General features: G+C 38.2%; 1 protein-coding gene across 1 annotated transcript in view; it reads right to left on the reverse strand.

The window, feature by feature from the left end:
- Positions 1 to 1009: 1009 nt before the first annotated feature.
- galnt9 (polypeptide N-acetylgalactosaminyltransferase 9) overlaps positions 1010 to 16203 on the reverse strand; it is a 138901-nt gene continuing 123707 nt past the window's right edge. The window contains exons 9-11 of the mRNA XM_084729054.1: positions 13502 to 13597; positions 3525 to 3692; positions 1010 to 2026 (exon numbers count right to left, since the gene is read on the reverse strand). Coding sequence (XP_084585180.1) covers positions 1880 to 2026; positions 3525 to 3692; positions 13502 to 13597 — 411 coding nt within the window. The 3' untranslated portion in view covers positions 1010 to 1879. The remainder of the gene's footprint in view (positions 2027 to 3524; positions 3693 to 13501; positions 13598 to 16203) is intronic.

Genomic DNA, 16203 nt, shown 5'->3' on the forward strand with positions numbered 1-16203 from the left:
ACTTGAGGTGTGGGGTGGGGGTCATGAACTTCTTATAGTTCTGGAGGGGAGCATGCCAGAGAAAGTTTGGGAACCGCTGACATATGGCAGTAAAGTCACTGCAGAAATTTAGTTAACATTTATGCAGAAAAAACTGAACACTAGTTGTAAACTTAACACGACACATGAAACTCACAGGAGACAGATTTAAACTTTAAGCTTCTGAAATATTTTTTAGACAGCTCTGATGGAGCTCAGGATTAATTAGGAGGGCCAAGATGTTACTTTTTATGACTTTTAGGCCTGACGAACCCACGGATCATCCATAGTGTCCTCAGTTTTAACTATGATCTGTGCATCAGTAGAAGGTAGTAACCACTTAGCTCAACATGCTAATGATTGTAGCTTACATTAAAGCAGGCAAACACAGTTGAAGTTCATTTGCACTTTTGCTCTTGGTGTTTTTGGTAAGAAAACAAACAATGCAAGTAGATTCAAAACTTGGCAGGCTTGCAATGCTTTGTGATAGCTGAATTTATTATAATGTGTGTTAATAAAGGTGCCATGTTGTATAACTAAAAAAAAAAAAGACTGTGGGCGTCTCTTGAACATACTTTGCAATTTAAATTAAAAGCATGTCAAAAGACACTTTCAAGTCATTCTCCCTTAACTGGCACATTTTTGGCTGGACATGAGAAAAAGCTGAGCTCGTAAATAAGTTTCTTTCTTGGTAAAATAATTGGAAAGCTTTCAGTGCTTTCTGCAGACCTGTTATCCAGTGGGCGGCTTGGAACAATCACAGCACACAGGGCCAGAAACCTGATGGAGGCTTGAGGTGGTTGTAAGTGCAGGCAAAACAAAAGACAAGCAATTGTTCTGGTGCCGTTAGCCACTGGCTTTACAAAACTGAAAAAGAAAATGTGTAGTTTTTATGTAACACACAGCCGTGAACACGTTTATGGAGCAAAAGTTGATACAGAACTCTTTGAAATGATGACTGCACTGGCAAAAACAAAGACAGAGAGGCAGCTCATCATAAAAATGATTTTATTATCCTAATTGTTATCAGAGGACGGATATCAATTTTTCACTTTTTACAATATATTACTATCATTAGACTGTTTTATACATTGTTTTATATATTAATGATTTTCAAATAATTTTGTACATGCTTTTGGGACTGACATTCCCTGGTCAGATTAAGCAGAAAAATGAGGAAAAAAGGCACATGATTGCTCCTGTTCAAGAGCAATACAGTCCAAAGAAACAACGAACTGTAGTGGTTTGTGTGAGTGCAGGTGAAATGCCTCCCGATCAGGTGATGGGCAGCCCCTTTGAGGCCTATTACAAGTCTCGCTAGGGCAACACAATATGTCCAAAGCAATTTTCCAAATCACAGCCCAAAATAATCATTTGGATGTGGCAATTGACAGCAATCGTATCTTTTGATTTGCTCAGATGCACTCAGAAAAAAAAAAACAGTCACACTCACACGCTCTCTCACCTTCAAACATCAGATAGTTTAGTTTACAGTAGAAACAAAAGAATTACTATGACCTCGATCCACCTTCAGGGGCTGCACACAGGTATCTTGTTTCTCTGTTCTATACATGTAACTGAATGTCAGAAATGTGGGCCATTTCAAACAGCGCAGCTTGCCGTAAGGTCTCTGCGAACGCGCGGCTCAGTGGAACGCTTGAACCGATCGTATTCTTCTTTAAGACTCAGTGTTGGAAAGCTCTGTGGCCTGAGGGGAGCTCAGTGTGCAGTGCAGTCTGTAGTGTGAAATACAACACACCAGCACCACCAGTCCCCCGCTCCGCTCTGAACTGTCCAACGTTTGAGGTCCAACTGTGAATTGAAACGCTGCCCGAACAGTCTCAGAGGTTATTCTCTGGCTTCAGTGCCTGGGATGCTTAATCCAGTTTCGTATCATCCACTTCTGACCGGAGCATCTCTGGACCACCAGGCGAAGGCCAAAGTTGGCATCTTTGGACATTTCTACCTCCAAACATCGACCAGTGTCCCTGCTGATGATTGGACCATTCTGCCACAGAAACAGATGAAAATATTACCAAATTTGGACAGTAGCATTAAGAAAAAAAAAGATAGTTGCAACACTAAGACTGGTTTGCACCAAAGATTTGTTAAATCTAAGATTACTTGTAATCAGAGTTTAGAAAAACTAGGCTGAAAATTAGTAAATTAAAATTAAGCAGAGCTCTGTTGCACAATTAAAAAGTAAACTAAAAACTAAAATCTCTATTCCAAGTTTAGTGATGTGAACCAAAATTAAACAGTTTAATCATTATAGTGAGGTGAAGTCACGCCCTGTCCAGTTTGCCCCATGGGACAGCTATTTTTGGTTTCCATTTCAACTGTGCCAGAAATTACACACATGATGTCAAATTAAAAGATAATTTGAAAAGTCAAGAAAGTCTCAGGTTGCCTTGGATTTGTGAGAATTTATTAATCAACACCAGTCTCGCTGCCCCTTGTAACGTTATCTTACCTGAAGTGTTTCATCCAATGACTCTTGGTGATTTTATCAGCCAGGAAGAGAAAGAATGAGCAAGATCTGCTGTTTTGTGACTACATCCCAGTATGAAAACACACAGGCATCGTAGCTTTACCGGCTAATGATAGCTTTTGTGGGGAGAAAGTCACTTATGTGACTTCTGGGTGTGTAGTCTTTGTAATTGCATATCTTCACAGTCTAATACTTTTACTGATAGTTTTGAGGCAACCTGTGACTTCATCATATGTGCGATTCATGGAACAGTTCAAACAAGATCAAAAAATAATTTGTTGTCATTAACTGTGTTGTATCTATTCACATTTTTGCCAAAGTTAGGTCCAATGGTGGTCCACCACCTGAGCTCTTTATGGCCATGCTTGCTTACCCAAATTAATATATATAAATATAAATAAATAAATTTGACTGATATCAGGACCTAGCAAGTATAAAGAAGGGATGAGAACCATTTTGACTTTTGACTGCTCTGTTTGCCTTAACATAACATTGCATTTCTTTTACTAGTTATCTAAAATGTTTGCTAGCTAGCTAATAAGTTGGCCTAATAGTTGTTGTTGGTTGAATCAATGCTGTGAAAGACAGAGAAGCATCATACAACTGAACTGGGATGAATCTGTACCTGAATTTTCCTCAAGGAACTTTTTATTATTAGGATTATTTTGCTCAATCCATCCCAAAAAGCAGCCATTTTAACGTTAAACCTCCCCAAGTGTTATGTTTAAAGTTAATACTAAATCCATTTGAAATTGCAGTTTAGAGTTTTGATGCAACACAATTAAATTTAATCTGAGTTTAGAATAAAAAATAAACCAAGGCCAAACAGAAATTTAACCTTTCTTCATTTTAAGCTAAATTAAAAGTTTATTGCAACATAATTTAATAATTGATTTAATCATGTTTAAAAATTAATCCTTGTTGGTGCAACTCAGCCAAGCCATATTCAAATGCCTGTTATTATCAACTGCAGTTATTAAGCATCCAGTAACATGCTGGCGTACGCTCCTTTTACCTGTGTGAAGTCCCAAAGCCTCTGGGAGATCCTTGAAACAGCGTCACATTTTTTCAGTCTGGGAGTGCGTCCTCTGCCATCATCAACAAGGCATTTTGTGTCAGGCAGGAAGGTGGTCGACCCCAGGGGTCCAAGCTGGAGAAGCCCCTCCGTAGAGTAGCGGGCGAGCTGCAGCACAGAGATAACCAATGTGTTACACTTCTGGACTCACAAGCTGTAGCAGCAATCATAGCTTCAACAAACAAACACTCAACATCAGTGGGAAGCACAAGCTGGAAATGTGCTTCGATGAGAAAACTGAATGTGCTTTTCTGTGATGCTGTTTAGCTGCTCTGCCCTATAAGACAGACAGTAGCGACTACAGAAGCAGTGAAGCTGAGAAGAAAGGGTGTCAAGTTTTCAGGCCGGTTGGCAGACTGTGTGAAGATAGAAAGGTCGTAATGCTTTCATTTTATGCCCCTTTAGGCTGATTATTTTACATGAGAAAAAATTGTCACAGAACCTGCAAAATACATAAAAATGCCGATGCTGCACTCTGTCTTTGGATGGCTTAATCTCTGCAGAATGTGAAGGGAAAATGAATATCTACCGTCAAAATGCATTTGTTCAAGAAACACTTTGTTTTACTAGGTGTCTGTTGTTCTAATTTTCCTGTACTGTGTTTACAGTATAATGAAATCAATGTAATACCCTAATTTATAATTCAATACATGTGAAAGTGCCATTTAAACATAGCCTCACTGCAGCATATAACATGAATGTCTTAGTGTTATCAGGTAAGATGGCAGCTGCTGCTAAACAAGTTATCTTTAGCAGGTTTAGCTAAACTTTTTTATGTCCATGGGGACTGGATTAAGGTACTGCCTTATTTACTTCTGAACGGAAAAAAAAAAAAAAAAAAAAAAGAATTACAGTGATGTCATTTCATCAAAATTACTGTTTTTCTATCACAGTAAATTTAGTTTTAGGTTTTGCTAAGGCTGGTTTTAGCTGTATCACCAGCTAGCTCCTCAGTTGATACTTTTGCTTTAGCTTTTTAGTCTGCTGTTTTCACAGAAATTTGAAATTCTATGGTGCAACATTTATAAGCTGAAAGTATGTATATGTCATTATTTATAATATTCCTGCGTTTTAACATTCTTATTTGTGGACCCATTTTCAGCTGCATTGAGTATAGAGTGTTGTATTACACATATTTTTTTTATTTGCAATATAAATATATATATATATATATATATATATATATATATATTTATCTTGTAGTAAAATGTACATATTTTTAACTTCTTCTTTATATTTTCTATTTTTCTTATGGTTCTCCATGCTTATATATATATTTCTCTTCTTGGCTGGAGCAACTGTAGTGTAACCTAATTTCTCCCCGAAGATCAAGAAAGTATCCGGATTCGGATTCAAAAAGTCAGGCTTAGGTCTTGACTTGATTTTGACCAAATATATAGACTGTTTTACCATAACCATCTATTTAATTAACAGCCTAGATTCAAAGGTGCAAGGCTCCATCTCCTTATTACACGTGGTTTTGTAGGGTATTTCAGCGTACAGCACTGCACTGAATCCACAGCGAACAGCTTATTAATTCTACAATCTTTCCCCAAACCAAAACTTGATCCCTCACTGTTTAATCCTGCACATGAAAGGCTCTGTGACGATAAGTATCTATTACGTAAGGATACAGTAGAGATAGCATTTATTATTTATGGGAGTGATCCTCTGTGAAAAATGAGATGCCAAAGATAGGGAGGTCTTTAGTACGACAGCAGCCCTGCTTTGAGGGAAACACACATACATGACTGTCCTGAATAATACACACGCATGCACACACACACACACACACACACACACACACACACACACACACACACACACACACACACACACACACACACACACGCAGGGAAAGTAGCTATGTTAGTCCAAGAAGAATCAATGTAACAGATTGTTTCTGAACCCAGACTGCTGAAATGCCAACTTATGGAGAGTGTTTTATTGATGTGAAAATATACCCTATCCTTTTCTGTCCCAGTGTGATGTTTTTCAGAAAATCTTGAAGGACAGATTTTTCTGAGGTTTTCATTAAAAAAATGAGCCAGTTTTTGACCTGATTGCAAAAGCAGATTCTTGTGACTACCATCCCTACAAAACCTCAAACTGTGAAAACCCATTAGTGTGGTCATATACACATCCCTGTCCAAGTACTTCAAATTTAGCATGTAAAAATTTTTTTTTCCAATCTGATATATCTTTTTCCTGAGTGGAGGACTTTTCGGAGCACAGATGGAGCTGCGGTAATTGGCCTGTGTGGGTGCTGCTCCTAGTGAGGAGGCAGGTGGTTTTTTAACCTAATGTTCTGCCCTAAAGAGCCACCTGGAACAAATAAGAAAACAATGCACCGCTTTGTATGTCACTTGAGGTTCACTGGAGCTGGTTGATAAGGATGCTGAAAGATGAGAAAGACAGTTCTTTGGACTAAGTAATGTCAAACATTTACATTACAGTTGCTTTTATGATTGCTTAAGCACAATTTTGAAAACAGGGTTCATTTAAAACACTACACACAATTCACACAACTACACACATAAGTAGAACACTGCAGATCTTTTGCCAAATTAAACACATTATTCCAAGCTACACAATAATTTATAAAAATACAACTTTGTCACCATACAGCGCACACATGGTTCATACCATCTGATTCTGTTTGAACCAGTGACTCGCTGCTGTCAATCAAAAACACTTAACATTTCTCTTTTCGTGATGATATAGTCTGGGTTTCATGTTTTTAGAGTAAATTACATGAATATATCGACCAAGTACAACACACAAGGCCAGTGCTGCACACTGATGAGAATAACTCTCCTCACCATGATCGAGGTATTTATTTAGATAATTAAAACTTAATAAATTACAATAAATGTTAAATGTAATAAATGTTCATCAGCGTGACTTAAGAGTTGTCAGTTCAACTTGATATCTTAAGCTTATTGAACATGTTTTATCAAGTACAACTGAATTAATATCAAGTTTATTTGCCTAGAAAAGTTTGTTTTGAATCATTACTTGTCTTTTCAAATTCAGACAACTTGCAGCATGAAAAATAACTTTTTTGAGTTAAAATAAATAGTTAATCTTTGCAGTGCCTAATGCTGTGAACTTGTTGATATTCTTCTCCAGGCAGCAGCCTAAAGGTCATTATTTACAGGCAGTTTGATGAAGAATTCTTCATGGAATTTTCTATTGCTGTCTTGGGTTTTTCGAGGTTAGACGGCTCTATAAGCCGATTTCCCTGTGGTGTAAACTATGACTGGGCACAAGGAAACCCTCTTATAATCCCCACTAATACCTGTTTACAGCTCAGTCTGCCAGCCTTTTATACGCTAATACATTTAAAATGGGCCCATAACAAATAATTAATGCAAGGAAATGATTCTGCCAAGCCAATTAACCTGTGCCTCATGCAGCAACATTAGACGCTCCATTGCTTTCCTGCCATAGTGGAAGTTTGGCAGCCACTTTTTGGAGGTCAAGCTAATCACAAGTTTCATAATTAGCTCATTAATGGTGCAATGCTGTGTCAATGTAAATATAAGATGGATTGTTTGTACAGTGTATTGAGTTATAATCTCTACATTTCTACCTTTCCCGTACCTTGCTCCACCAGGACGTTATGAGTTATGCCACAGATTATGAGGGCTCGGCTTGCGGGGGCCTCAGCTCTGGACCAAGCACATGTCCTCCCCCATATGGGACTATGGTTGTAGCATGGGGATCTAAGTGAGCTTCCAACCTCAACACAAACCTCTAGAGTGGAGATTTATGAGGCCCCATGGTATAAGCGGTGCAGAGGGTGTCCATCAGCACCATGCACACCCAAATGCACCACAAATAGCTGGGATTCCACGTCAGAGGAAGCATGGGAAGTTTGACTTTGTTTTTATGGCGGTGTAATGAGCAGCACATGCAGCGCTCAAACTGTTGTTGGCATTGTGGTGGAAAGAAAAATGTTGAACTGAAAATGGACATCTTCAAAATAATATTTAAAGTTTAAAGTTAAAGTTGAACAAGAAATGAAACCATCAAATATAATCCAGTTTCAATCAAATCAATGAATAAAACTATAAAGTTGTGCTTTCATACAATGAGCGTAGCCTTCAGAAACACTTCACTTCAAACACTTGGATGTGTTCTCCTTTCATGCTCCAGTGGCGTTATAATAAAGAAAGTGTTTCACTGGACAGAAACGTAAGCTTTTGCCTCAAGAGCAGGATGAGTCATCAACAGCTTCTACTTGTTTTCCAGGAAAAGACAAACTCTGAAATACCATTAAAGATACCAGAGAATATCTATAAACCATTTGTTTCGTCATTATTGGGCCAGATACTCATGTATAATTGATGTATAGCGCAATGCATGGGTGATTAAGACTCTAAAACATTGATTTTGACTTCATCATACTTGCAAATGTACGGCAATTATAGAATAACACTTAAAATGTAAATAAACTATTCTAAAAAACTTGTTTAATGTGGTTGAGGCAGGAAAGTTAGTAAAGCAGAGTTGATATATAAATGATTATGGTTTATTCCATCATTGTCTGATTAGAAAATGCTGCGCCAGAGTGCAGTGTGATTATCCACAGTTTTACCTTAAATAAATGACACCAGGCCAATACAAAACAACCACACACACACTCCTACAAACATCAGACCAGTCGCTTTCCTGCCTGTTTATTCAGGACATGCTGGATTATCAGGGCACAGTAATCCTGTCATAGCCTCCTTTCAAACTTTTTTTTTAACCAATATTGCATTTCATGTTTTATTGTTGAAATGCTCATCAACAAAAAGGAAGGAAGGAAAAAGATGCTTTTTTTTTTTTTCATTTTAGGACTATTAAAATGGCAGGCCATGGGCCAAATCCAGCCTTTTAACATCCTCAATCTGGCCCTTTCATCATTTAAAAATATGATAAACTGTATTTTTGTGATTTAATTTAACTAACCTACTGACATTATAAGTTTAGGGGTGTTTTCTTTCATTTATTGATTACATCTGTGCATTAAGTCCATATTATCTGTTACAATATGTAAATTCTGCCACTCTGAGTCTCTCTTTGTCACTCTTCATGGAATTTATAGCAACTAGCAACAGTTAGCAGGAAACGCACCATGAATAAATTGTAGATTTCTCATTACTTGTAAGTACACAGCTCAACAAAACATATAACATACTATTTCTAGCATTTTTAGACATTTTAACGCAGAAATGTTACATATTACAGTTTAAACTCAGGCTGTTAAACCAAAGGAAATTTTAGGGGAGTCCAACTGAATGATGAAAAAAGGCGTTAAATTCAACATTCATTACAAGGGTGCATTGTTTTTCCTGTACTTTTGTGTTTCTTTTCAACCTGTGAAAACTAAAAAAAGTGGAGTAAAAAAAAAAGAAAAAGTACTTTGTTTGCCCTTCAGCACTTTTTTTCTAATCTGGCCCTTCTAAAAAAGTAAATGAATAGGCCTGGTTTACTTTAACAGAGTGCAGAGTGTGTGTGTGTGTGTGTGTGTGTGTGTGTGTATGTGTGTGTGTGTCTGTAAGAGTATGAGCAATGATGCAGGCTCTGTAGCTCCTCCACCTTGCTTTCACTGCACTGGACAAAGGTGAGGCATTATCTGTGATTTAGATTTCCACTGGGAGAGCCGGCAGAGAGAGACTCATTCATCGGAAGCACAATAAAGATTTATTCTGGGCAATTATATTTCTTCATACGTAAAAAGGAGCAATGGTAAAAAAGGAATGCAAAATCACAGTGTCCCACATAATTAAATTGGGCCCGCTCACAGTAATGTCGGTCATCACTGTAATCTAATGATACAAAGACACAAAATTCATCTCTGTTTGTTTGCCCCCCCCCCCCCCCAAGGATCAGGATTAAAAGAGTCAATGAAGCTTTACATTACTGGACCCCCAGTGGGCTCTCAGTGGAGGAGAAAAGAGGGGAGGCTGGTGAGCTGCTGGCCTCCTTATCATGCTCCTTCGCATGACAGATAATGAACACGTCACTCACCAGCGAGATAGAAGCGGTTAGGAAAGGTGGGACATGCAAGAAAAGTGATGCATGAATAGCATTTGCATGATTCATCTCCAGGGTTATCTTTTGTTCCACCACAAAAAAAGAGAAAATAAGCACAAACACAGGACTCCTATCCACAGCACCATTTGTCCTGGTATCTTTTCAAGCAAATTATTATGCTGAGCACACATGTTCCTTTTTTCAAGCAGCATCTGACTACATGCACTCTCACCTGGGAGTGGCCCAGATTTCCTAGCAGCTCAAATGTTGTCGTTGGTGATGCCTTGCTCAACTGCACTATGTATGGTTGTACAATCATGTATGAAAACTTTCCAAATCCAGCACATTCTGATATCATACAGATGCATAAATTCAGTGAAAACCTTTAGAAACACTTTATCTAATCATGAAGTAGTGTGAAGATTTGGTTCATTGTTATACTAAACTCTCAAGAGCCTTTTATCCTGTTCCCTTTCACTGTTAAAGAAAGAAAGAACAAATACAAATTAACCCATAAGATCTATAAAATATACTGTGTAATTTTCATTTTCTCTGAGCTTTAAAGCAATATGTCATGACTAGTTCCACTTATGTATATTATCGCAATCTGTCCATAAAGTGGACCCAAAAAATGCAAACAGGACAGAGGAGTGAAAGGACAAAACTATAATAAACTGTCACAAAAATAGCAAAAGGTGGGTGGGAGAAAAAATACAATCCAATAAAAATCCACTTCCTTGACAAGAACAAAAACACTGAGGGAGAAAAACACAAAAAAGGTATCTAAAAGGTGCATAAGAGAACACAAAGGAGCACAAGGGGAATGAAGACAAACTAGCAGCTGAAGGGGGAACAGTCACAAGGCTAAATACACTAATCAGGGGCAGGTGGAAACAATCAGACATAAAAAAAGGTGGGAAAACAGACAGAAAGTCCAGACAACAAAGACACACAAGGCAAGACATACCAAAACAAAACAGGAAGTGACCTATGAAAACCTCAAAACATGACCTATGAATTCTCAAGCCCAGATACTGTTTAATCAAAATGGCAAAACACATCTCTTATTTTATTATTATATAGGGAATATTAGAATATTTTGCTTTCAGGTCTTTAGTTAATTGTGAAAGCTTCTGTTTTTTTATGTGTACAAGAATAACAAATGACATAAAAATAATGAAATCAGTAGGAAAGGAGATATAAAACGGCTCCTCCTGAATGATACAAAAATTCAGACAGTCAGAAAAAGGGAAAAGGGGAATTTTTCTTCAAAACACATTATATGTGTTAGAAAATAGATGCTAAAAACATGTGAAAAGAATTGTGGAGACCATTACACTGTTGTTCATGATTTCTGTGTTCAGGTTTTTTTGGGCAGACATGAAACATGACTCAAAGGCCTGTCAGAGCCATAATCCTCAACACTATATATGCCCCACAAACAAACTCACCAACAACCACCCTGACCCTCCCTAGTTGTCAGGACATGAGTTTAGCCAGTGTCTTAGGTCAAATCAGTCAAGCAGTTCATTTCAGCTCACTTTATTCCAAACAACCTGACACAGAAGAAAACTGTCTTCTGGCTCACGTCTGGACACGTCCAGTAAAACTGCTGGATGCAGCGTCCATGTTTGACACTGAGACAGTGGAGAGGACACACCCCCAATGTTTCAGAGCAGAGAACACTGAAAATTGCTGGGTGGTTAATGACACATGTTTCTATTGTTGCATTACACAATCTTTAAGAAAGTGGTTGTTTTTAATCAGGAAGCTGAGCTTTGGCTTTGGCCAACTCATACTTGAAATTGCACACAGGAGCCTGGTTGAAATCATCTTTTCATTCAACATAACTGCTCGGTACGGTAACTGAAGTGCAGAGAACAAAAATAAGCACTGCAAAGTTGTTAATATTGCAGGGAAGGTGATTGAAAACAACTCTGCAATATATGTGACAGTGTTGTACGTAGGAAAGCTGGAGATAACTCACACTCAGTGCACTCATAGTTTGAGCTGCTCCTGTCTGACCATCGATTCAGGGTTCTTTGCACCAGCCGGAACATATACAGGAGTGGGCAAAGAACGACTGCACCAGGGATACTGAGTTGCTCTTATTTATATGAACTTTTTGCTGCTACCTGTTCATTGCACTATTGTATGTTGTATATAGAGTTTGTTTTAATGGTGTGTCCACTGAGGCGGACAATAAAGCGAAGTCCGACCCCTGTATATGACTTAAAATGAACTTCTACTTGTGAGGCGTTTGGAACAATGACTGTAGGGTTGAATAAGAATGAATATTTGAATTAAATTTGATATGATCTGGAATATTTCCATCTTTGAATGGCATCTTAAAAAAACAACTTTGGGAAATATAAATATTATATTATAAATTGTAAGAAGTTGAATCTCAGGAAAAAAAAAGAAAGAAAAAGGAACCAGCGGGGTGCGAGGATTTAAGTGGGTTGCAAACTAACAAAGTGTTTTTGAAGCAGCAGAATTTTAGCAAAAGAGTTGTGGTAAATGTCTCGCCCACACTCTGTTGCAGCATGAGAAGTAAGGATGGATTAAAGAATAAAACAGGGCACACAGATATTGTTTGTCTACAAAATAAATTGCTTTTCGATCAGGTTACTGACACAATCTTGTGCCCTCTACAACTCAAGTGCTCATTGATTATGATTCAGTGAGATTTTGTGTCTATGTATTTGTGTCGATATATTTAAATGCACACTGTGATTCATTCTATTGTCCATTTCACTTTGAATGCAGGAACACAGTATTTGTCAACACTGTTGTAATTGAGGCTGTTGACTGATGCGTTCATATTTATAACAAATGATAATCGAGGAAATAATGAGGCAGGAGGCAGCTTTGTCATGTTCCTCTCTGAATGGAAATTAACTATGTAAGGTCTTTGAACATTAGCAGAGATAATTAAGCTATAATATGTAACATTTCTGCATTAAAATGTCTAAAAATGCTTGACATACAGTATGTTATATATTTTGTTGAGTTCAGTACTTGTGTACTGTACATTATCTCTAATATTTCTACCAATCAAACACAGAGGAATCTGTAATTTACTCAAATTAAATCTGCATTTCCTACCAGCTGTGAGCTGGGAACTTCCAAGAAAACATGTCAAATACGTCAGAGTGAGGAAGGAAGTCAGTGACGTTGCTGAAACATAATGTGATTAAAACTTAAATGTATTAACTCATCTGTGAACATTATTTCTGCCTGAATCATATCAGATTCATTTTCATCTGCAATGGTGGTTGCATAACAACAAACACAACAAATCCCATGATCCCACGTTACTTCACAACATCATCAGACTACATCTTTGCTAGTTTGTTACTATAAGATGTTGATCCTGATTGAATCTGCATACAAGTTTATTTCCATTTATGTAGCTCCCAAATGTAGATTTATAATTCACTGTATTTACAATATATTGAAAGTACTTCACTTGTGATTTGGGGTATAATATTAAAATTTTCCCTCAGTGTATCTTCAGCGGGAGATGTATTTCTGAGTCTATAGTTGTGTTAAATGAGAAGCAATCAGGCAAAGATATTTCTCTCTGTAGAGCTGTTACTACGACCACTTATTAAATAAAATGTGATTTAACTTCTATGATGTTGAAGAGGAGAGTAATTACACTAAATCGTCCTGAGGAGAGTCCTCAAGTGTTAAAATGCAGAATATGTTAAGAATCAGTATGTACATTTGCCAGGAGGGTAATTTATACATACTTGTAATGTTATCTGGAAGATTCAACACAGCGCACTGACAGGCAGGTAGCTTAATTTCATCACTGATGAACTTGGTAAGTGAATACAACTGTGAACAGTGAACACACAAACAGCACATGTGTGTGGACTGACCTGAGAGGACATGCCATGACACGGGTACAGGATGGCTTTGTCGTCGTCCTCAGCGCCCTGGTCCAGGCAGTAGCCGCTAGCTTTGCTGTTCCTCACCTGAAAGACAACAGAGGAGATATTGGTACTTAAAGAACATTTAAATATAAAAAAAAACAGATTATGGTGTGAGGTTGGAAGAGTTAAGAGAGAGGCTTCATGTAGAGTAGATGGCAGGTGCATGGCCGTCAGATTTAGACGTTGTTTTCTACAAAAGATTTTACAGCAAATGTTTGACATTTTGGTAAAAATATGTATTTGTCTTAGTAAGACTTAGATAAGAAGAATTAAACCATGTTTCTGTCTGTTCATGAAATACTGTATAAAGCTGCAAACTAGCACAAATCAACCATGTCATATCCTAACTGCCCAGTCAAGAAATAGTGCAGCCCTAAAAAGCTGCAATTTGTTTTTTCAGTAGCTGCTTCCCCCCGTTAACAGTCTGTTGCTAGTCTAACTGTCTACTCCGTTAATTTAGCATACAGACATGAGAGGGCTGTTGAAACTTCCCGCAAGTCCCACCCCTTTTCGTTCTGTGCTCCACTACAGTTGAACAAGCTTGGTACCTGGTGCAACCATGGATGTATTAAGGGGAACTGGATACAGCTTTGGGGGGGCGGGTCTCAGTGGCGCATGAAACCAGCTTTTGTGTCGGAGCTTCTGCATTGTGCAGCCCAGAGCAAGTGCAGTAGAGACCTCTTTTGGTCGAGCAACTAACTTCTGATATTGCCTCAGCTAATGTGACAGGGATAAAATGATTTACTTGTGTGCATCTTCTCAACTTCAAATTGTTAGTGGACCAGAAGGATGAAATTTTGCGCAGTTGTGATGCTCCAAAAAATGTATCAACCAATTCACAGTCACAATGTGAGTCTATGGGAGGACAAATATTTTCTGGCTGCAGAGCATCATGTAACTTTGCTGTGACCTTGGTATTTTTTCTTCTTTCATGTTTCCTGTACTTATGTGCTAGGTTCGGCTGTGTTGAAAAGAAAACTAAAGTTTGCAGATGATTAAAAGATGCTGCTGGGGGACCTGTAAAAGTGACATGTAACCACAAGTTAGCTGATGTAATGTAGCTAAACTAGATAACTATCTAGAAATCTACCTCAAGGGTTTAGACTTTGATTTGGGCAGCGTCTGGAAACCAGTGGAGCAATCTGAACAGTGAGGTGACATATGCAAGTAACAAGCTAACTAATCTACGTCAATTAAAGGTTAAATAGTTAGCTAGCATTGTTCTAACATTAGCTAAATTAAGATATCACTATAGACTTTAGCAACACCTTTTAAGCATCTTCAAACTTTGGTTCTCTTTTCAACATAGACAAGCCTAGCTCATAACATATGTGAGTAAAGGAAACAGGAGAAGAGAAAGCTGGGGTCAGTTGATCCTCTCATCTGGCAAGAAAGTGAATAAGCATATTTCCCAAAATGTTGCACAGTTGAATTAATAATAAAATGGATAATAATTGCTGTGGTTCTCATTTCTTCTATCAGTGTCACTAGTGTCAGTTGAAAACACGCTTAATTCTCTGAAAATTTCATAAGCTTGAAATGGGTAAACATCAAAATGTATACATTTTAAATACTTGACAGGAGTGGTCAAATTTTAGCCCAAATAATGTTGTTGTTGAAGAGAAGCTTGTCAGTCCAACCTTTGTGCTTATTAACGTGGTGTTGGAGAAAAAGGATTTTGTTTTTCCTGCTCTCAGAGTGCTTCCTGCCTTTTGGCTGCTATGGTTTCATTTGCAAAAAAAAAAAAAGATGAATCTGAAAGCAAATAAATTCCTGTGTGCATGTCACATCGCCTCCTGTCTCTCAGATCCACTGTGGCTTGTTCACACAGCAGCATCTGATGTCATCTCAAAGTGATGACCTGGCCATGATACAATATCATCATGCAGTGACCAGCCCCACTCCTGTCTCTCCCTCCAGGCCTCCAGATGGTGTTGTGCACTGAGCGTGAGCCTCGGTTCTGTGTGATTTGAATGCGTACGGCTTCATTTCCAGGTTGTGACATATCTATCATGCACTGTTGTCAGGGAAGGTTCCACTCGGCTGGTCTGGTCAGCACAGCCTAGCACGGCGCTGATGCTCAGTGACAGATGAGACTCACTTCTGCTGCGGCGGCTGCGTGGCAACACAAGGCTTGTCGACAGATCTGAAATAGTGCCACTTAAGTGGCTGCCGCTCTGAGGAATCCATTAGCTGGGTGCCAAGAGGCAAAACAGGCAGTAGGGAAAACAAAGAGGGGAGTAAATTCACACAGCTTTGATGAAACTACAGGTTAATTTTGATGTATTTCAACATTGCATTTGCAGGGTTTATTGATTTTACTCTGTTTTCCGTTGAAGAAATTGATATGACCAAAAAATGGCGTGTTTGAGAAAACCTCAGAACAGTGACTCTGGAGTGTGTTAAATTCTTCAACCTGTCATAATCCTGTTTTCTTTCCCCACTGTGCTGAGTGCGCAGCCAAGCCCAAAACAATCAAGTTGGAATGGAAAACTAATAAGTGTTTAATTAAAACTCATTCTCAGGAAATTGCATCTAATCCTGTGTGGTGATGCTGCACCGCTATAGCAAGGAGATACCTTTACTCTAGTGGCTAGTGAATTCATATTTATTTTTTTTTGACATCTTTTGATGTGGGCGTATGAACC

This window comes from Lutjanus erythropterus, chromosome 10, assembly GCF_056507025.1.
Source record: "Lutjanus erythropterus isolate fLutEry1 chromosome 10, fLutEry1.hap2, whole genome shotgun sequence".
Lineage (NCBI taxonomy): Eukaryota > Metazoa > Chordata > Actinopteri > Lutjaniformes > Lutjanidae > Lutjanus > Lutjanus erythropterus.